The 22,855-nt window shown below is 44.8% G+C and overlaps 1 protein-coding gene across 3 annotated transcripts; it reads left to right on the top strand.

Annotated features, from left to right (window-relative positions):
* The first annotated feature begins 1,437 nt into the window (after positions 1-1,437).
* Positions 1,438-22,501, top strand: LOC119170156 (uncharacterized). 3 transcript variants are annotated; one of them, XM_075879023.1, is made up of 8 exons: positions 1,439-1,639; positions 6,591-6,779; positions 12,904-12,993; positions 13,990-14,079; positions 14,813-14,902; positions 18,419-18,496; positions 19,739-19,873; positions 22,137-22,501. In XM_075879023.1, the coding sequence occupies exons 1-8, from the start codon at positions 1,555-1,557 to the stop codon at positions 22,208-22,210; spliced, it is 831 nt and encodes a 276-aa protein (XP_075735138.1). In that variant the 5' UTR covers positions 1,439-1,554; the 3' UTR covers positions 22,211-22,501. The 3 variants fall into 3 exon arrangements, with proteins under 3 accessions (XP_075735145.1, XP_075735138.1, XP_075735130.1); XM_075879015.1 differs by having other exon boundaries at positions 6,588-6,779; XM_075879030.1 differs by lacking the exon at positions 18,419-18,496 and having other exon boundaries at positions 1,438-1,639; positions 6,588-6,779.
* Positions 22,502-22,855: the final 354 nt, after the last annotated feature.

Genomic DNA, 22,855 nt, shown 5'->3' with positions numbered 1-22,855 from the left:
GACAGGCGCTAACATCAAAATAATGATATGAATACTATGTAAGTCATGATTTTCATGTCACGCTCGTGATGCGCTACCGGCTGTTTGTTGACCTGGTATATAACAGCATCTCTATTACAAGCCAAGAGTGCGTTACGAACAGAAGTGACAGGTTATGCGTTGTATATATCAGAATGTACGCTTCATGTGCATTGCATATGGCAGATTATACATGCATGCCCCGCCGCGGTGGTCCGGTGACTATAAGGTATACTCGGCTGCTGACCCGCAGGTCAAAGGATTGAATCCCAGCTGCGGCTGCTGCAATTTATTTAGGCCCGTGTGCTCAGATTTGGGTGCACACTAATAAACCCCAGGTGGTCGAAATTTATATATATATATATATGGAATATGGCACAACGGGAGCGTTGTCAACAAGGATAAATATATTTATTTTCGGGAGGAGTCCTCCCTTCATCAGGGGATGAGTTATATATATATATATATATATATATATATATATATATATATATATATATATATATATCGTTAGCCCCTGCCTTATGTAAAGCCTCCGGGCCCTTAAGGTTTGAATAAATGAAATGAAATGAAACGCATGCCCCGCCGCGCTGGTCTAGTGGCTAAGGTATACTCGGCTGTTGACCCGCAGGTAGCGGGATCGAATCCCGGCTGCGGCTGCTGCATTTTATATGCGGGCGAAAATGCTGTCGAGGCCCGTGTGCTCAGATTTGGGTGCAGGCTAAAGGAGCCCAGGTGGTCGAAATTTCCGGAGCCCTCCACTACGGCGACTCTTATTCATATGGTGGTTCTGAGACGTCAAACCCCGGCAATTATTATATAATATTATTGTAGGATTATAACTTCTAACGACTTCAATGTAGCGAACGAACGAGCTATCAGTCTTGCTTCAAAGAAACGTGTACAAAACTGAAGACACAGTATACACCCAACGCCTCCATTCATTTTGGTGCAACCTTCACTCCACTGACTTACCCGTGTTTCGCTATCACGCGAATGTAAGACGCATGGGCTGTAATCCACAGTGCGAATGAGGAACTACAGATATCACTGCTACTGAACATCGAATGAGTCTTCGTCCGGAACGTACCACACGATTGCGAGACGCGTGGCCTGTAATCTACAGTGCGAATGAGGAACTACGGCTATCACTGCTTCCGAACGACGAATGAACTTTCGTTCCCGGAACGTGTACGCCACTGCGAGCACACCATTGCCGATGCCCCCCCCCCCCCATTTTTTTTTTGAACATCTTGTTCTGCAGACTATCGCGCACGTCTCGCTATCGCATTACAGCCGCGTGCAAGGGCTTTCCCATACCCTTCTGCCGCAGTGCCCGCCCTCGAAAACATGTCGGTGTGATAGGCGTCCCCCTTTTTCTCACATCTAAGCAGATGTATATATATACGAGGTACACCGACGTTTGTTGGGATATAAACCGGTGGCACATTCTTGGTGCTTTCGCAAAGGTACGCACGCAGTTGGTGCGATCTGAAAGTGTGCAGTCACCATCGTTGTCGACGACACAGAACGGAGATGCGCGTCCTCCCGTTGGCGTTGGGCCTCCTGGTCCTCGTTTCAAACCTCGGATGCAAGGCTGCTTTGTTCAGTAGAAAAAAAGGTGAGTGTGGTGATTAAAATGCACCGTCCAGTTGTTATTTATGAAATCCTTTCTTTTTATTATTTCTGCTTGATATCTTTTTATTGAACGACATTTATTTACTCTGGTGTTCGTGATTAAATGACTCAAAGATACACGTGCGTAACTGTCAAAGTAAAGTAAAAATAACAGAACACTGTTATTGACTTTCTGCGTTGACAGAATATCAAAAAAGTTAGCTCGACCGCACTAAGCTTTTGAATATTTTTTTACATATTTAGTTTTCATACTACTAGTAGTATATACATAATTTATTTCAGGGGTGTTTCCAAGTTATAAAGCTATTCCGTGAGCCCTGTGCGACGACAGCGTGTACAACTGCAAATACTTCAAGTCTCGTACGCCACTAATCTCTGTCATTATCGCAAATAGCAGGACTCTCAATGAAATTGGTGTCAGTGTTGAAGTGTTGATGAGAAAAAATGGTTTGGCCCCAGTTTGCCATTCGTTAGACTCGTAATTGTCCTTCTTTAAAAAGAGGAGCACAATTTGTGGTTTTCTTGTATCATTTGTTCTCGCAATTCTCACTGGCTCTTCTTTAAGCCTAACGCATGAGCATCAGAACTAATCTCGACGCAATATGTCTTTGCTACAAAAGCTATATTAGTTAAAAATGTTGAGCGACAAGAAGAGTTCAGGAGACATGAGCCATTAGGAAGTCGCTTTACCAACGGTTTGACCGAATCTATTTAAATTAACAGTGTGAGCTGCATCATATGAGATTAAAAGTACTTTGTACGTTTCGCGCAATAAAAAAAAGAAAATGTGCACGTAAGGCAAACACGACAAACATGACGTTTATCAAGCGAGCCACAAGGATTAGCAGCATTCATTAAGTGTGCGTGCACATGCGTCACTCGAAGGCCAAAACTACGCGCCATCATCAAGCTTCGTGGGTTGTTCACCATTCACCCAGTTACTTGACAACAAAATTGTGTATCTGCAAGAGTAGCACCTTCCAAAGCTTGTAACTCCCTAGTCATACTTTTATAGCGCCTCTTCTCTTGTTCTTTTCTGCTTACATATTCGCGTTCACGTGATAAATCCCCGTTGTAAGTCAGCGCCTGTGTTGTGTGGTCACGTTTGGGTCTGGTTTTTTCGCTGTTTGGAATAACTAGGCATCCACATTTGTGTCCGGCCACACTTGTCAGCACCGCATCGTAGACAGCGAGCCACCATGGCCTCTGACAGGCTCCAGAGGTCGGCAAAGAAAGGTTACGCTCAGCCACACTCACTCAAAAAAATTACGGCATATTCACGGGGTGAATGATGATGAATGGGCGAAGCTCCGGAGGGATTCATCGGTAAACTGTGAATCTTCCGTGTAATTCGCCCAGTCGATCATCATGTAAAGACGTGAGAAACGCCGTGTATGTATATACACAAATCAACTTTTATTTGTTCTTAGACGATGGATGGCTTGCGATGTCCCTTGCCTCGCGCGCTCGCACATCGGGATTCTGTCTGCGAGCGCGCGCTGCTGCCGCCTTGCGCTCTCTCCGCTGTGCAGCCTTATCCATCCGGCGACTCCGAGCGCGCGCCAACAGCGAACGATGGATGGATGAATGGATGGATGGATATGGCTGTACCCTTCAAATCGGGTGGTGGCTAGCGCCACCAAGCCGTAATATCTAATGAACCAAAAACTATATATATTTTTTTCCTTAAAAAAGAGTTTAAGGATTCGTACTTTGCAGTGAAGAGTTTAATTTTCACTCGCGCCTTGACTTTAGCCACCAATCAGATAACCTCCTTCTAGTAAAGTCTACCCGCTTAAAGTTTATTTTGCCCTCCCGGTCCCTAAACCCCAGTGCTTTGAAAAACTCTGCGCCATCATCCTGAACTATAAGGTGATGCCCTTTACAGAACATTATCAAGTGTTCGGCAGTTTCTTCTTCCTCTCCACACGCACTGCATACTGTGTCTACCCCTTCGTATTTGGCCCGATATGTCTTGGTTCGCAGTACTCCCGTTCTGGCCTCAAACAGTAGAGAACTACCCCGAGTATTATCATAGATCCTTTCCTTGGCAATTTCCTGCTTAAACGTTCGATAGACCTCTAGTGCGGACTTCTTAATCATGCCCATTCTCCACATGTCAGTCTCCGTTTCCTTCACTTTCTTCTTAACCGATAGTTCTTTTTGGTTTGGCCCCCTGCTGTTTTCTAAGTATTTACCAGTCAACTTCCTGGTTCGCTTCCTCCATTTTGTATCGATCTTCTTCATGTACAAGTAGCTGAAAACCTTCCTAGCCCAACGCTCTCCCCCATTTCTCTCAATCGCTTCTCAAATTTTATCTTGCTGCTAGCTTTCCAGCCCTCAAATGATGTCCATCCCATATCACCTTGTACTCCCTGATTTGGTGTATTCCCGTGAGCTCCTAAAGCAAGCCTACCTATTCCACGTTGCTTAATTTCTAATCTTGCTTGAACTTCTGATCTCATGCACAAGACCGCATTGCCGAACGTCAGCCCAGGAACCATGACCCCTTTCCATATTCCTCTCACAACATCATACCTATTGTAATTCCACAGTGCCCTATTTTTCATGACTGCTGCATTCCTGTTACCTTTAGTCGTCACGTATATTTCGTGTTCCCTCAGATACTCGGTCCCATTGCTTATCCATACGCCCAGATATTTGTATTTATCTGTTATCTCTAGCGTGACCTCCTGTATCCTAAGCTCACTACCTTCGTTGTCATTGAAAATAATGACTGCTGATTTTTTCTTACTGAATCTGAAATCTAACCTATCTTCCTCATTACCGCAGATGTCCATCAATCTCTGCAAATCTTCCTTGTTGTTGGCCATTAGCACTATATCATCTGCGTACATTAATGCTGGTAGTGCCTGATCAATAAGTTTTCCTTGTTTGACTAAAGAGAGGTTGAAGCCCAGTCCACTTCCCTCTAATTTTGCCTCTAATCCTTGTAGGTACCTCATGAATAATAAGGGTGACAGGGGGCACCCCTGCCTAAGCCCCCGTTTTACCTCTGCAGGCTTGGATACCTGTTTTTCCCACTTTATAACTACCTTGTTACCTTTATAGATACCCTTTAAAAGATTAGTGACTACATGTTCCACGCCTAGTGTGTCCAGTATTCCCCACAATTCCTCTTGAACCACGCTATCGTACGCTCCCTTGATATCCAAAAATGCTAGTCACAGGGGCCTGTGTTCCTTTTCTGCTATTTCGATGCACTGCGTCATTGAGAACAGATTGTCTTCCAACCTCCTGTGTTTCCAAAACCCATTCTGCAGTTCCCCCAGAACCCCCTCATCCTCTATCCACGTCTGCAGTCTTTCCTTTATAATCTGCATCGCCAGCCTGTAGACCACTGATGTCACTGTTATAGGACGGTAGTTCTTTATGTCAGCTTTGTCCCCCTTTCCTTTATAGATCATGCTCATCCTGCTAAGTTTCCATCCATCGGGAACTTCACCATCGATTATAATTGTGCTCACTGCCTCTCTCAAAGCCTCCTTAGACTTCGGACCTAATGTCTTTATCAGCCTAGTTGGAATGCCATCAGCCTAATTGGAACGGATTTTATTACAACGCTCCCTCTAGCGTACGTCGCCGAACTAAATCGAACGATTGCCTTCAACCAATGACACGCGCCATATGTGACATCATTCCTATTTTATAAGATCTCGCGTCTTTCATCAACTACAAGTACCGCTTTCTAGTTTATAACATCTTGCATCTTTTCATCATCAGCTACAAGTACCACCATCTAGTAAACACTACAAGAACTAAACGAGAGGTGGCTACATACAGGAGACGGTACCGCCATCTAGTGAACACTGCAAGAACTAAACTAGAGGTGGCTACATACAGGGGACGGTACCGCCATGTAGTGAACACTGCAAGAACTAAACTAGAGGTGGCTACATACAGGCTACAGGGGACGCACAGCCCACGCCCTAAGGAGCTTCGCCCCTAAAAATATAACTTGTGCTTTGGACTCACTTGGACATAGACTTGCTAAAGTAATCCTGAGACGGACCCACTCGAACTCAAGCTCGCCAAATGTTTACTCACCCAGACTCACTCAGACTTTGACTCACGGTAGTCTGAGAGTTCCAGTGAGTGGAATCACGAGTCTGTTAGCCTATAATTAGTTTTTTTTGATCGTGGTATCAATGCTCTTTAACACGATTATCTCACGTAATCAGTGTCCTTCGTGGCGCCTTTTGGTATATACTTCCTGCTACAATACGAGCTATGTGTGGTTGCATACCAGTGAGCACATTTTTTTAAAGAGAAGACAATATTTCATAGCACGTCTAAATAGCCTGTGACAGGAGTAATGACATCAGTATGTACCTGTATGTCCTGTAAGTAGTCATGTAAGCAGCCGTTATTGTTAAACTTGCCACTTTGCCTGCACTTGTATTTTGTTTATATATTATGTAGTGTAAATGTTGCTGATGTATACAGAGCGCCAAGCTGATGTTTCCCATGTTTTCTGTATCTCTGATTTGTTACTATGATAAGCAATCATAGCATCTGTACAGCGTGCCCACCTGCTATAGGCCTCAGTAGAGACGGTCAGTATTGTGAATCAATTATTAAGTATTAATAATTAATGTAAGGTACATTTATTGAGAACATTCCTAGAAGAGTTGCCTGTGGTACGTCACGGCACACCCTAGGTAATTTGCGCCTCCGATCAATAAATATTGAAATTGTGTATCAACGATACTGCTTCGGAAAGCGTATGGGTACACGTGAGTATATATGTGAATCCTGGTACGGCTGATAGTAATGCGTAAGATTGGTAGATAGGGGACTGTCGGGCTTTGCACTGCACTCAGTGATGCCAGTTTCGTCACGAGGTGACGCTTGCTCAGTGGCCAGCGTGATGCGTACGACATTGTCCGCATATACGATTTCTCATCCAGCAGCGCAACGAGGTCCGTGCCGGGCCAAGAACCCTTGGGGCTCGGGCTACGTCCCTGGCACGTGCATGCCGACGAGCCAGTGCATTCGACCGGTAAAGAGTGGCCTCGCCCGCTTGAAGGCCCCGAGGTTCTGTGGCTTCAAACGGCTCATGCCCATGGTGTGCTGCCCAGATTCTGCATACGGATCAGGAGGTAAATGACGATGTGAACGCACGTACGCGAATATGTCGCGTGCGCAGCTTCGGCTGATGTCTCTGGGCCACTCCGATGTCACCACGCCAGTCCATGATGGTAATGTGTATGGGGGAAGGGGAAATGGAGATAGATCAAAATGCAACGCGATTTTGGAACAATAACAAAATACGGCTGCTTCGCACAAGATGTGCCAAGCCTGAAAGAAAAGCCAAGCTGCTTGGCTTTCTTTCTTTCTTTCTTTCTTTCTTTCTTTCTTTCTTTCTTTCTTTCTTTCTTTCTTTCTTTCTTTCTTTCTTTCGTTCGTTCTTTCTTTCTTTTTTTCTTTCTTTCTTTCTTTCTTTCTTTCTCGCTTATGGTTTCTCTACATGTTCCTTCAACTTCTTCCGATCTCTTTCTCACTCGTTCTATATTCATTTCTCTCTCTCTCTCTCTCTCTATCTCTTTCTCTTTCTCAATATTTTCTCTCTCGTTATCTTTCTCTCGTTTTCTTTCTCTTCATTTTTATCTGTGTTTTCTGTTCTGTTCTGTTCTGTTTTAACTGTTTTGCTGTGGAGAGGTTGAGGAGCCTATTGCCTCGGCTACTCCATATCACAAAGTTCTGCAGCGAAAAATAAAATAATAATACAGAACGGTACCCAAAAATTAACAATACGGAAAAGGAAAAGGAAAACACATAATAGCACACTGAAACCAGTTCAAATATCATGCCAATACAGTTTTCTTCGCGCAGTTCACACAGTCAAAAACACGCACACCTTACTATTCTACTGTCAGTATATACATGACCACATTTTATATATACCCACCTTTGGCTGTCTGTCATAGGCGCTTGTCCAGTCTGGTCTCCACTAAAAAGTCTGTCAGGAATATTACTGTCTTTTTCTGGAGATGCATCTCAGGCCATGGTCCAAGTAGTTTCCTTATTGTGAGGGGCCGTCTGTCCAAACTTGCTAATTTGTTCGTTAATTTTTCTATTTCATTCACGTATTACACGCACTCCAAAAGAATATGGCGAACATTTTCTTCTGCATGACCACAAAGGCATTCCGGTGAGTTGGATTGATGTATCTTATGCAGGAAGCTCATTGTGTATGCTACTTCCAATCGAAGATGGTGGATTAATGTCTCTTGGTGTCGTGGGAGGTCTGTAGCTATGGAAAATTTTCTGTGTGGATCAACTTCACAAAGTACCGTTTCCTTTGATTTAGGGCTCTCAAACCACTTCTCCATCGAACAATGGTTAGCTCCTTGCGATATAAAATGTCGAATATCCGCCCCTGATATAGGGATTGCGCAATCCCGTCCTTCCTTCAATGCTTTCTGTGCGAGGCTATCAGCCTCTTAATTTCTCTTAATTCCAATGTGGCTGGGTATCAATGGAATACGATGTTGTGACCCTGCGATGAGGCATATTCCAAAGTTTCTGCAATACATTGTGCTATTTTACCATTTTTGTAAGGTGATCTCACATTTCTAATTAGCTGAGGAGCAGGTTTGCTGTCAGTGCATATCACTCATTTTCGTGGCTCAGGATTCTCCGCAGATAAGCTTAACTGCTTCGAAGATAGCCACCAATTCTGCTGTCGTCGATGAAGATTTGTGCGATAATTTGTACATCTTCTTTTTCTGAATTTCGGGTATAAAGACCGCACAGGCTGACGTTTCTTCAGTGCATGATCCGTCTGTATATATCTTCGTTTTTTTCATTATGCATTACATGAAGCTGATGAAGTACCAACTGTGCCGCTACTAGAGGTGCCATGTTTGCTTTCTTCTCTATGCCGTCTATTTCACGGATAACGTGAAGTCGCAGCGTCCAAGGTGGTTTTGAAAGTTTCCATTGTTTAAATTCTGGTACTACTGCTTGAAATGATTATATAGTCTCCTGTAGTCTCGTTGCCGTCCTTTGTGTTAGTGCACCAGATAAAAAATGACTTTCATGTTGCGTGAAAATTCTAAATAAATTTCGAGATGTTTCTATAGTTTGGAGTACTGCCAAAGGTGGCTCTCGAGCCTCCGCATACACTAAAGCACTGGAAGTTGACCGTGGTATACCCAGACATACCCTCAAGCACCTTGCCAATAACAAGTGGTCTCCTTTCGGTGGAGGCTGGAAGTCCGTGCAGCAAAGGCAGTGAGTAAGTTACGATGGGGCGTATCCAGGCAACACGTAGGGCTAATAACGACTCTGTAGTACCAACCCATTTGGCCCCGCAGAGATGCCGGAGGATTTGAATGGCCTGATTCACTTTTTGTTCAAGGGGCTGGATATGAGGCGACCATGTTAGTCTCCGGTCTAAAATTACTCCCAAAAATTTATGAGTAGGCTGATTTTGCAGAATAATCTCGAAATTTCCAGGTCTTTTCAAGGTAAACGGAAGTATGGCGGTTTTAGCCAGACTCAGTGCCATACCTCTTTTTTTTTTTTTTTAGAAAACGGTCTGCATAATCCTATCCTTCTTGTAGAGTTTGTTGTACATCCAAAAACGATGAACCAGACGTCCATATACTTATATCATCAGCATATACTGAACATCTGACGTTAGGTGGAAGATTATACGGGAGCTGCGCCATGACTGCATTAAAGAGAGTAGGGCTTAGCATGCTGCCCTGTGGCACTCCTTGGTTGACGACATGTTCTGACGTTGGGCCCTCCTGCGTAACTACAAAAATTTTCCGGTGATTCAGGAAGTCAGCGATCCAACGCAGTATCTTGCCCTTGAATCCCTGTAACGCCAGGCCTTCCAGAACGTGAACGTGACTTACTGTGTCGTATGCTCGGTGGACATCAAGGAATACAGCGACAGTGATGTTTTCTTGCGTTCCTTGATTTTTCACATCTGTGACCAAATCCAGAATGCAGTCCATTGTGCATCTACCTCTTCTGAAGCCGGCTATGCTTTCTGGTAGTAGTTTTTTCATGTCTTGCCACTCTAAAATTCGTTCATTGATCATATTTTTCATCACTTTTGAAAAACAACTTGTCAAACTAACCGGCCTAAACAAGTCCGACTGCATAGGACTCTTCCCTGGCTTTAGCACCGGTACTACTTTTGATATCTTCCAACTTTTCGGAACTTTTTCTTTTTGCCAACTATTATTATAGATGTCCAACAGGTGTAATTTTCCTTTCTTGCACAAGTTAGCAAGAGCAGCGTATGTAACTCCATCTGGTCCTGGTGAACTTGTTCGTTTTACTGAAGACAGCACATGTTGGAGTTCCTCTGGTGTGAAGCTGTCATCCAGATCTGATGAACTGATCGCAGAGAACTTTGTTACAACCGCCGTAGCTTATTCTGCTGAGGATTTATATTCGCTAGTTTGGGCGGTCTCTCCATTTCTCAGTATAAGATCGCAAAATTCTTCGGCAATCACACGTCGCTAACTTTTCGAGACAGCGCTAGAGCCTTTAGTGGTCTCGAGTGGACTACTGGCTGTCGGAGGGCACGTACCATGTTCTACAGTTGAGGCGCCGAGGTAAATGGAGAAAGTGAGGCACATAAATCTTGCCACCTTTTGGTTGAGAGCTTCTGCAGTTGGTTATGCATTGCAGAATGTACTTTCTGTGCAACCTTGAAATCTTCTAAATCACCCGACCTGCGATATCTTCTTTCAGATCGGCGTCGTATTGCCCGAAGCCTCTCATACTCAGCGTCAACACCCGAATACCCATCTGGAATGGATACTACACGAGTTGCTTTTGTTAGAAAATTCTTTATCTTCAATGCATACGTTTCTGCGTCAGAACAAGGTTCAACATTTTGTCTCTGTAGTTCTCGAAAGATTGCCCAATTTGTAATTCTTGTTGTGCGGTTATTTCTCGTTTTCTTCAACTTTGGGTGATATATGAATACTGGCAAGTGGTCACTTCCTCTTGTATCGGCGTCTCTAGTTCAGTCTGCTCCAGCCGCTAATTGAGAGGAGCACACAGTGATGTCTAGTACGCTGCAGTAGTTATGCCCCCGTAGAAACGTCGGAGAACCATCAAAGTAGCACCGTAACTTTTAACACCACATGCTTATGCGTTCTTCACGATGCTGAGCGCAAGTTCCCCTCGCACTCAATCTTTTTTTCGCATAAAAAAGAAGCGAGAAATAGCTGTAAGAACCTCAGTATTTAGTTGACGCAGGTAAGTTTCTTCGTAACTTACTATCCTAACAAATACCAGCCCAAATTTACCGCTGAAGCTTTAGAGCAAAGGCAAAAAACAATTACCCGGAACGTCTGTGAGTTCGCTTACACTTCTTTCAAGATTGGTTCTCATGATACAGATAAATTGGCACATTTATTATCTGTTGACACGTTTTCCGGGTAAATATGGCGTTGCACATCGAGAAATGAGCAACAAAACGCACACAAAATGAAGGCGAACGTAATAAACGGTCGCCAGCAGGCATGCATGCTGTGTAAGGCACCTTTGATGTATGCTTGAAAAATAATTTCATTGCAGAAAAGTTGATAAGGCCATGACAACAATGACAACAACTATATCGACCTGTCTATTAATTATATGTGTCTCATTGAAGTCTTTCGTATATTCTAAAGAATTTTCTTGTGGACTTTGTTTGTGCCCCACTAGCATAGTAAATATACGCCTTCAAAAGCGTTACCAACTGCATTCACATCCAACATATCGCTCCTTTCCAGCCATTCCACTCGAATTTTTCACGGAGATGACGCTCAACAGTGCTGACGCTCTTAGCCACGCGTATTGCGAACTGGTGCGCACGCAATATTTGCACCTTTCCAGGAGTTGCTCGTCATCTTGTCGAACAGAGCGTTGGGAGAGTTGGTATTGCAATGCGGATGGCATTTTGTACAACAACAAAACACGAGCAAGAAGGAATAGAGCACGTACAGGCGCACAATGCCGTTCTCATCTTGTCGCTGCTTAGGAGGCCGGGATGTGGGCGCTGTTCCTCACTCGCGTGTGTGCCGCCAGCGCAAACCAGTGAACGAGTAAGCACAGTAGGAAAGAAGGGCCTTTTTGTCCCTTGTTCAAAGCGGGCGTATTAGGCAGTTTTAAAAACTGGTACGCAAAGCTTTGCTTAGGCGTTTGTCGCCAGTATACGCATGTGTCACACGCTATCCTCAAGGGTACCCACGTCAAGGCAAAGGCGTGTTGTACCCAAGTAACGCTCTAGTGACGCTAATGCTAAGAAGCCTATTCTGAATCTGTCTACCATGTTAAGTGGCACGCGGCAGCGTATAAAACACCTGGCCCGCAATTATACAGCCTTCTATGATCATAAATAAAACTCGAAAAGTTCCGGTTCACTTAATTGCGTGTCACCTTGGTAGAATGGAAGAAAAAGACTGGCTGTAGAGCGGAATTCACTAACAGGGTGGAAAAAAAATTGGAAAGTTGATGGAGGAGTATTATCTAGTAAAATGTCAAGAATGCAATCTCCCACATGAAGGGCGCGACATGGAGCGCCACCTGGTAAACTAGTCTTGAAGTGATTCCCATGCCCCTCATTTGAATGACCTGTTGTGAGCAGGGTATCGTTATAGCAGTGTTACTACTTGGCGGCATCCCGGCACGAACGCTTTTGAAGCCGTCATACAGCCTGTGGAAAACGAGAACTTTGCCAAATTACATGCATTTCATAAACACTGAATGACTCCTTTCATGAGGCAAGAGTTCAGTACACGTGGTTCGGTATTTCCCGTCTTGCCTTCTCTGATAAGCCATGCTTGCATGATGACTGGAAATTATGCAACGGATACCCTCTGAGTAAACCACCATTTTAATTAATTGAAACTGAGCCTCATTGCACAAGTAGATGCAAGGTCGATTATTTTATTCCACTTGACCAATATGTTTCCTGCTTTCGACTTTGACAACCGTGAGAAACGTGCAGGAGGCCACTTGGGTAATTGCACAAAGGCGACAGCCCTTATAACACGGCGCCAGTTGCTGCAAGGAGAGGAGAAAGATTAACGGTTGTATAGAGAAACGTAAAAATAGATGAATGATAGATAAAAGACACAGCGTAGACGTGTAATCTTCAAGGTATGCATAATTAGGCACCGGACCGTTTTATCAGACCTGTAGACGAGTGGACCAGTGTGTCATTTCTTCCCTGATGTATATAACTTTCATTACCTGCTGACGCAGGACCATCATCATATGGTCCTTACCAGCCCTTGCCGCCTTATGGTAGTGGCGGCCGGGCATATCCTCATTGGCCGAACTACTACCCTCCAGGTATGTCTTACAGTCTTTGTTCATATTCTTAAACATTTTTTAGTTTAAACGTTTAAATCACCAATGGAACATTAGTGGAGAGGGGATAGGAAGTGCATGATTTCGAGCTAAAACAATAACAAAAGGGAATCAACCCTGTTTGTCTGTTATCACCACCGACAGCACAAACACAAACCCCGCCCAACCTGTGTTTCAGAGTGCTTGTGCCTTGTTGCGTCACAAGTCCTTATGTTGCTACCGACGGCTTCTTTATTTCTACCAATGCCAGTGTAAACGCCCCTCCTCAACGGGAGCCATCAGTCCACCTAAGTTCGATGAGTTCGTAATGTAGGACCACATGTAGGCTAAAGCTCCTTGCGTCACACCTGTGTGCGAGCGTTTTCCCACTGAGTTGCGATAGACGTGTTTACCTTTTCAATATAATACGTCTGTCAGATTTCTTTCTTTCTTCTCCTTATTTGTAGTTCGAAACACTGCTGCCACCGCCTCACGGTGCTTTTAACATCAGCACATGCATCAGCGTCGAAGTGACGTTTTCCTTTTGGGTGCCCGCATAGTGCCACTATAACGGCAATACGCTATTTCAGAACACCGTATTTCTTACAGAGTCAGCGTGAGTGCCAACATTGTGAAAATCATATGAACACAACTTACCAAAAGATTACTTTATATGATTTCCGTCGTGAGGCACCACATACTGGTTTCTCTCCCTGTTGACCGCAAAGAGAGCAGGGAAGGGCTAGAGCAGAAGGTGATTTAAGGCTGGATCGGGAGCATTTGCCTGGCATTGAAATAATCGAGGAGGCACTGGTTTCAATATACGATGGCAAATTTACCACACGACGGTCGCTTCCAATTTCCAATGAATGCCTAAGGCTGTCCGATTAAAAAAAATCGCATGCAAGAGCCGGCTCCGTTCTATCAGACCGGTTGACGAGTGGACTTGTCTGTCATTTCCTTCCTAACGAATGTTACTTTCATTCGCTAACGACGCAGGACCATCACCCTATGTTCCTCGCCAGTCCTTGCCACCTCATAATGGTGGCGGCCAAGGATATGCCAATGGGCCGGTCTACTACCCTCCAGGTATGCAATAAAGTTTTCTTTGGGTATATTTTTGATTGCTCGTTAGATTAGTTAGTACATCAAATGAACAATGGTGGAGAGGAGATAGGAAGTGCCTGATTTCGAGCTAGAACAAGAACAAACGAGAATTAACCCTCTTTCTCAGTTATCAACGGGGTGGTCATATGACTAATGCACTCGGCTGCTGATCCGCAGGTCGCGAGATCGAATCCCAGTCGCGGTGGCCGCATTTTTGACGGGAGCGAAAAGACTTGAGGCCCGTGAGCTCAAGTTTAGGTGCACGTTAAAGAACCCCGGGTGGTCGAAGTTTCTGGAGGCCTCCACTACGGCGTCTCTCACAATCACATGATGGTTGTGAGAGACGCCGTCATAAAATGATTGGATAAATTTCCAATCAATGTCTAAGGCTATCTGATTAGAAAAAAAAAATGCCAGTGCATGAGCCGGGTCGTTGCATCAGACCGATTGATTGATTGGTATGTGGGGTTTAACGTCCCAAAACCACCATATGATTATGAGAGACGCCGTAGTGAAGAGCTCCGGAAATTTTGACCACCTGGGGTTCCTTACCGTGCGCCCGAACCTGAGCACACGGGCCTACAACATTTCCGCCTCCATCGGAAATGCAGCCGCCGCAGCCGGGATTCGATACCGCGATCTTCCGATTAGCAGTCGAGCACCATAAACCAGCGCGGCGGTGCATGAATGTAACTTTCCTTCACTGTCGATGCAGGACCATCTCCGTATATTCCTCACCAGTCCATGCCGCCTCACGGTGCTGGCGGATGGGGATATCCCAATGGGCCTAACTATTATGCTCCAGGTATGTGTATATTATTGAATGAACGTTAAATTAGTTTTTTTTTTACAAAAAACAAATGGTCGAGAGGGGTAAGAAGGGTATGATTGATTTCGAGCTAAAACAAGAAAAAAAGTGGGGGGGGGGGGTGAAGAGCTCTGCCTAGATGTATTCAAGAGAACACGAAAGTTGAGGTGCCTTCGAAGGATGCGCTCCCTTGGAATATAGCGCAGCGCGTTTGAAAATGTAACAAGCGTGTCTGATGTAACTAACAACTGCAGAAAGGTACCTCAAAGGACGTTCATGTTAAAAGTGTACAGGAGTCAGGTGCCTGAACTGACGCCCCAGGAGAGCCCGTAAACGCTTCTTCAAATACCTATAGCTGTAGCATAGGAGTTTCAATACACTTTCCATGTTAATCTCAAACGCGAACATAACATTCATTTCGTTCTCACGAGGTTCCATCGTATCATGTGATTACCGGAATCCGTGGGATGCATGGTGAGCTTTTTTGAAGTAGTTTCCAATTATATCCCCAAATTTTGTGGAGAGTTGATCCTTCCCCGCTTCCAGAGAAACTCGCTTGCAGCACATCAGTCACTTGACCTTAGCAAGTTAAAGAAGAAGAATGGCCATTTGGGCTAGTTGGTTTGAATTCTTGGTAATAAGGGCTGCAGCGCGAGCACGAAGGTGCTAGAAGAAACAGACGAAAGGCGAGGCACGGTAGGCAAAGAGGACAACTCGTGTTGTCCTCTTTGCCTTCTGTGCCTCGCCTTTCGTCTGTTTCTTCTAGCACCTTCGCGCTCGCGCTGCAGCCCTTATTACTTAGCAAGTTACACAGGCCATGACACAAACTTTCACCATCTTGTTCACTTCTCGACAGCGTCAGTGCCCCTTTAAAACTTATACACTCGGATCACTGCCATTTGGGCATGTCGGTATAAGGCTAAGCGGCCTTTCTTAGTGTTCGTACTTATTGGCGCTTGTTTCATCGCGAACTTGTACACTCGAATCTCACGAAGTCAAAATATGACCGCGAGTGGAGTCACCACCTACGGGCTTCCGAATAAAGTGCGCCTAGGTTGCTCGTTCCGCCGTCTTCTAGGACAGCGTGTTTCCCAGTGCACGTGCACATGTATGTCCTCAAAGGTCAGTTTGTGTGGTTGTGTTGGCGCAGAATTAACTGCTTGAACCTAATATCCCTAATATAATGTACAAAAGCACACGGCCTTGCTATATGTATACATTAAGGATCAGTTGAGTTCGCATTGTCTGGTCTTCGTACCCGCCGTTCTAAACAATTACTCCAGTGCGGGTGCCAGTTTATGGATCAAGCACATCGTAGAACAAAAATTAATTACGACATCGAAGTGATAAAAATGAGCTAACGCGCGTAATTGAAAGTTGGGCCAAATTTGTACAAAACAAACACACCCAGGTGCTTAGATTTAGATACATGTCAAGTAACCCAGATGTTGAAAGCATTCCAGAGAATGCCTTACAACCTTGTACGTTTGTGTGGCATTATTATAAAATGACGGATGACAGCAGACATTATTCGCTTAAGAAAAAGGCATTTTTGTCCCCTAAAATAAATGAACCTTTGCTGAGACACTCTAATGCAGGGGAAAATTCTGAGTTGAACTGTTACATTGCTGAGTCACTGTAATGCAGGTTAAACTTCTGAGTTGAACTGTAACTGGAACAAGCCCGTATTCGTAAAATGTCTCCATAGAGCTAAAGCGCTGTAAGCCATGAAGCTTTCCTGACTCAACTTGGCGACTTTCTTAAATTTTGTGGAGTTCTGTATTAAAAGAAAAACGCAAATCCGTGCACACAGTGCTATTTTACCTCACTGTGCAGGTACACAGCTTTATTCACTCGAGGAAGAAGTAAATATATAATTAGTTTAATCACGCTACAGCACTGCGTTGTAGGTGGACCACAAGCCAAACACGTACAAAGTATAGCAACGAAAAACGTCATTAATTCTGCTAATGCATGCAGACCATCACCGAGGACCAGCATCCCGTTTATTGGCGCATTGCGCTACTGTCAAACGTAATAATAACATTGGACGAACTTCGTGCATTGACTCGGCGATAGAGGGCTTAAATTTTACCAGCACGCTGCAGTGTAACGCGTTTGATTCGCCGATGATTGGCGCACACCGCCCACGACGAAGCATCGATGCGTGCATTTGATACGCATCAGTGACCGCGTATTCACAGAAACATGGCTCCCAATCTCACGGCGAGTTGTGGTGCTGTCCGCAATACTTTTGCCCATTTGGCATTCTTCAACGCGCATTCAGTGCATATATCGAGAATATTTCTTGCACTTGATCCTCCTTCGTTGAAATGCGACCATCGTGGGCAGGATCTGAACTCCGACGACCTGTTAGACCAGTAGCTCAACGTCATGGACACTGAGCTATTGAGGTTGGTCTATAATACTATTATTACTGTATACCAAACAAAAACATTTCAAAAGCGATGATGTTTCAGTCATTCCTACACTATTCGTTTCCGTAATGCGGGCATGTCATGAGCAGCAGCAGCAGCACTGTCAACGCTGCACCTTTTCTATAGTAACACAATGAGTATGCCATCATTTATCGACTGGGCAGGTGATACGGGCTGTTGCAAATTGTGTAGAGGACGAGGAGTGACATTATCATCATCGGGCATTAGAGCAGTGCATTCACAATAAAGAAGAGGAAGATGGGTGGGCTTCGTTCGCCATGTTGACGGCGGCTTGTACTTTTCTCCCCAACATGGGCCACGGTGGGTGGCACTGCATCGCCAGCCGCCTTCCAGCGCTGTCGTGAACGAGCCTATCGTTGACCCGTATAACTTGGAGGGTCAGACAAACTGCAATGATACACCACAAACACCCGTATTCACAAACGCTCCTCGACTCGACATCTACCCTTCACTTGACAGGGTTGAGCACTGCGCCACCGCTCGGCTGAACATGATGCTGCGCTACACAAAAATTCGCAGCTTATGCAGTGACTTGCCGTGCCTAGAGATGGCGCTCGCATTGGCTTTCTCAAGTGAAGCTTTGATTGAAGGGACGTTCTACAATACGGTAGAAAAATTCTTAAAAACTCTAGCAGTACTTGGAAATACTGAGAAATATACCGAGACAATGGACCAGGACAGTTCGTACAAGCTTCTCGCTGCCCTTTAACCATTTCTACTTAGTAATCATTGCAAACAGATACAAATAAACTGCAGGATGATTAACCAGAAGTCTCCAGTTTGCTAACATTTCGGAAAAGGGGGAATGGAATGTAAATGAATGCTAGAGAAGAACAGTGTAGAAAGGCGATAGCCTGACGAAGAAGGACATTAGCTTCGCTGCTTCAACGCTTTTCGCGGAGTGCAGGTTGGATTATTCATTAAGTAAAATTGCGCTCGATGTCTCACCTTAACACAGGGCATTCGCTGTAATGTATACGCCCGTGACGTGCGAGTTGCACAAATCGCTCGTTCCCCTGTCCGGCTCACGACTGGTCGTTTCGTTGTCGCGCAGGCGTGGGACCCCAGCAGGGGCACGGGAACTCCTACGGAACCGGGCCGGTCTCGCCTCATCGGGAAAGCAGTGGTGGCGGTGAGTACGGAGTGCACTAGAGGACGCCACACACGCACGGCGACGCCGTGCAACAAACACACGATCGCGACAGTAAGCCGCTTTGTATGGCGAGCTCGAGACATACGACGGAGGACCAGAGTGCAGGAAGAAAACTGGCTGGGATATGTATCTATCTCTGCACTCCATTCCGGAAAACATAGCGGCCTTTTTTTGACCGATATTCGAACCAGTTTCACGATGAACAGATGAATCGAGAAAGGACGTCGTGACCACAGCCGTTCACCAGTCACGAGCAATCATTCTTACACATTAGACTTCATCTCACCACGTAAGCCCGTGAGTGTTTTTTTGGCTCTATCTTAGGACACGCCAGTGATATTTTCACTGAACCGTGTACCAAAGAAAAAGGAGGGGGGGGGGGGGGGCAGAGGAGGTGGTTCATACCCTATCATTCTTTTAGGTTTTGCACGAGTACATATAGACGCACACATACGAACATATGTAAGGTAAGTCATCACCCCCCCCCCCCCTCTTCGCCCCTCAAGATATATTTTCCGGCTACACCATTGGTTTCAACACGTAATATTCTTCATATAGAGCTGTTAACATTCACAATTTTCTACAATATATTGCATTGTACATGCACTTGTGCACTGGGTGGATCACCTCAAAACTTTCAAGCAAAGAACATTGGCACTCCTCCTGACCCCTTTCCTCGTTTTCTCGTCGCGCAAAAACAGCCATTTTTTGTGGCCTGTGCAGCAACACTGACTGCCGGTCATTCTATTATTGTCACGCCATCTTTAACCTGTAGCGCTCTTTCGCGATCTACTTGTGGTTTGAAGGAAACTTTAAGAAAAAACACAGTGCACTTTAACAAAGCAATGCAGTATATGGATTGCCGCAAGGGCGATGGTGGTGAAAGAGATTTATCAAAAGGGTGAGGTGTGGGCAAACTTGGGAACGCTATACATACCAGTTGAAGTCCCTAGATCGGGACACCATAGGTGAAAAGCTCCTGTATAGCTTTTTTCACCAAAGTTCTTTGAACTAGGATGCCTGAGCAAACCCAGCAGGATTTCGGGCCCAAAACCAATGATGGCTGGATGACTTTAGTTATCCACCCATTTTAGCCGAACGTGCAAGTTACCATGTATGCGAGTTCTATTTGAGGAGAGACGCACAATGTAGGGCCAATTTCAATCATGATAGGACTATATAGGCATGGTGTAACGTGTTGCCAAATACCATTTCTCGCAGTACCTCAAGGTCCAGCTGTTACCCACGGATCGGTAACACCGTGGAAACCTACAAATCCGTCAGGACCACAAGTTCCCCCAATTCCAGACAAAACAGACAAGCGGCCAGCACTGGACGACGAAAGCGATTATTACGGTAATAAATCGGGCTTAGAGCACGGGACATAGTTGAAGGGCCTCTTAAAATATCTATCCCATTGTATTGGAATGTTTATCCGTTCTAACTATTTTTAATCTGGTCTTCCAGAGCACCCTAAAAAGGTGTGTGGCAAATCTTTAACTCAGTCGTGTACTAATGTTTGTCCTTATAGTGGGTGCAAACTATATATACTTCAATAATTAAAAAACAATATTTGCAAACTAACCTCAAATAAACATAGTGGCTGAGCACGCATCACCGAAAAAACAACCATTAAGAAAGAGTGAACCATAAATGTTTCTCTCGTTTCACATATCTAGACGTCCCTATCATATTCATCAGAAACGTGTTATGACTGCTGAAAAACAAACGCCGTGCTTTCTATAATTCAAAACGGTGTACGTTTCGTGCTTTGAACATTAAAAGTCTGACCCAAATCTACCTCTGGCTCCCGTCATGTACCCTTCAGTACTAGTTTTAAAGGGACTCTAAACGCAACTATTAGGTCGACGCTGATTGTTGAAACAGCAATACGGGAAACAAGTCGTGTTGCTTTTGTGCCAAGGAAGTGCTTATTTTGAAATAAAATCACGTTTTAGTGCTCCGCGTCTGGTTAGCTTACTTCAAATTACCCGCCTCAAGCGGAACGTCTCGCGTCACTGTTGCCGTGCGCAACGTTGCCTAGCTGTACTGCGCGGCAGCCAACACTAGTAGAAGCAGAACTAAAGTAGCGGGAGCCACAGCAGCAGCTAAGGCCGTTGAACAATTTCCTGCCATGGTCTCCGAGATAGCAGACGTGATTGGTTCCAATTTAACCTATCCAGTTTAACAAGGCGAAAATTTGACTTTTCAACCAGTCGTGCCATTCCTCATAGTAACGTCCGGCATATCTTTTTTTTATAAATCAAACAGAAACGAACAAGCAGCATTCTGTTTCGTCTCTTGATGCACGGAAGGTTGTTTATTTATTGCAGTTTGTTCGATTGCTAGTGAATAATTGTAGGTGGTACCTCACACGGCATCGAGATCCTTTTGTGAATGTCCTACGCGTAGCGCTTGCGGTCTCTTGCGGTTACCTTAATTTCTCGGTAAGTATAGGGCATTGCTGCTGACAGTGCTGTCAATTTAAACGTTGTCACACATTGAGCTTTCACTCTGACGTCAATTGTTGTTTGACTTTAGTGTCTGTTTAAATCATGCGTTTCGAGCTGCAACTCCAACTAACACATTCATTGCGCGCACTGATACTCGGAAAAACAGCACCAACGGCAAAAAGCCGGGCGATGTTTTTGCGTGACACTTTTTCTCGCGCGTCGCTGCTGTATGGACTGACAAACATCAATTAGCAGCAAGTAACAACAGGGTGCTTCACCAACATTCACCGATATCTCGCGCAATAACCGCACATCAGTGACTACTAAACAAGCCATTGCATGCCATTCCGCGAGATATATGGCCTTCACTACGTGAAAAACATTGGGGCACGTACGCACTAATTGTGCGCAGGGTCAGGAAACAACGGAGCTAGTGGGCTTACACTCTTTCTCACCCTCACTTTCTTTTCCCGCCTTCTTCCTACATCATGCTTTCAATGGCTATGCAGTGACTCACCCTCTCCCATTATCATTTCCAGCATCTTCTTTATTTAGATACCTGCCGCATGAGAACAAAAACAGCTGCCACAATCTCTCCCTCCTTCACTTTCAATGAGTGTCACTCGCTAGCACCGTTTGTGGTGGACGGTGCAACAACTCCATATTTTGCATAGCCTCCGAAATGGTCGTGTATAATTGCTGAACTCGAATAACTCTCGACTGACGCACTCATATGGATCGCAAGCAAAAAACGTCCTGATGATAGTGTCGGTCGCGAGCGCCACCGCGAAGGCTGGGCGACCCCTGTGGCAACACAAGCAATTCGTCAGGCATCTTAAATAAAGGAGCCGTTGATCGTTTCCTTCTTACTAAACATCAGTTTTATTTCTCACCCTTTTGCTATGCCATGTTATACAAGGCATAGCAACGTCATCCTACGGTTATTTTTTAAGCGAAGTGAGCAACAGTATTGCCATGTAGTTGCTAGACAACGTGCAGTGTGGTAAGAGCCAGGCGCCGCTTCCGGTCCACGCGATACGCAAACGAAAAGCTTAATAGAATCCAACATTAAAAAGCGGAGCCTCTCCTATCAAAGTTGAAAGGTCTCTGTCGAAAGAGTCGATGCTATTAATCAATTTACTCTGCATTTTTGTCCTTGTGCGTAGTTGAGGAGTCTGGTGACGACGCACCATGCGACGACTGCGAGTACGAGGACTACTACAGACCAAGATCGACCTGAGAACAAGAAAGAACTGAGCAAGACGGTATTGGACAATCCGCTACGGGATCATCGCACGTTGCAGCATCACCTCAGGTTGTTTCCTTGGCAGAACTCTTTCTTCTTTAATTACTTGCAACCTGCCGAGAAGACACGCATCGACAAGGCTTCAGAGCAGAAACTACCTGTAATCTGAATTTTTCAACAGTCGCCAGAAGTAAATTAATAAAAGAGTGGCATTAAAGCAGAGAACACCCTTATGTTACTACTGCTGTTTGACGAAACAGAAATAAAAGCTTACACATTCACGTATTTTGTTGTTCTTTTTCACTGTGATCTCGGACATTCTTATGTGTTAACAGTCAAGATAAATATTTAAACTGATTCGAAGTTTCCACAGATGGTAAAAAACACGTAGCTTTCACATGCTAATTTCAGTGCATGGCGCTTTAGCATGCCATTGACGTTAACCCGACGTGATGCTTGATTCACATGAGTACGTGTTTAATGTTTATAAAATTAGGCAACCAGCACTGCAACCACAATTGATGTTTTACCGACAATACGCTTGTATTAGTGTGTGGCCACACCGCTTCACGTAAAAAAAGTGTTGTTTTGTGTCGTTGGTGAAGACATCGCCGTTAAAGATGCAGAAGAATCTAGTAA

The sequence above is a fragment of the Rhipicephalus microplus genome, chromosome 2 (genome assembly GCF_043290135.1).
Source record: "Rhipicephalus microplus isolate Deutch F79 chromosome 2, USDA_Rmic, whole genome shotgun sequence".
NCBI classification, from domain to species: Eukaryota; Metazoa; Arthropoda; class Arachnida; order Ixodida; family Ixodidae; genus Rhipicephalus; species Rhipicephalus microplus.
This window is presented reverse-complemented; position numbering and strand designations above follow the sequence as displayed.

Coding starts and splice junctions, on each gene's coding strand:
- LOC119170156 (XM_075879015.1), top strand. CDS start 1,555: ATGCGCGTCCTCCCGTTGGCGTTGGGCCTCCTGGTCCTCGTTTCAAAC. Junction 1,640..6,587: donor TTTGTTCAGTAGAAAAAAAG/GTGAGTGTGGTG, acceptor TTTCTCATCCAG/CAGCGCAACGAGGTCCGTGC. Junction 6,780..12,903: donor TTCTGCATACGGATCAGGAG/GTAAATGACGAT, acceptor CTGCTGACGCAG/GACCATCATCATATGGTCCT.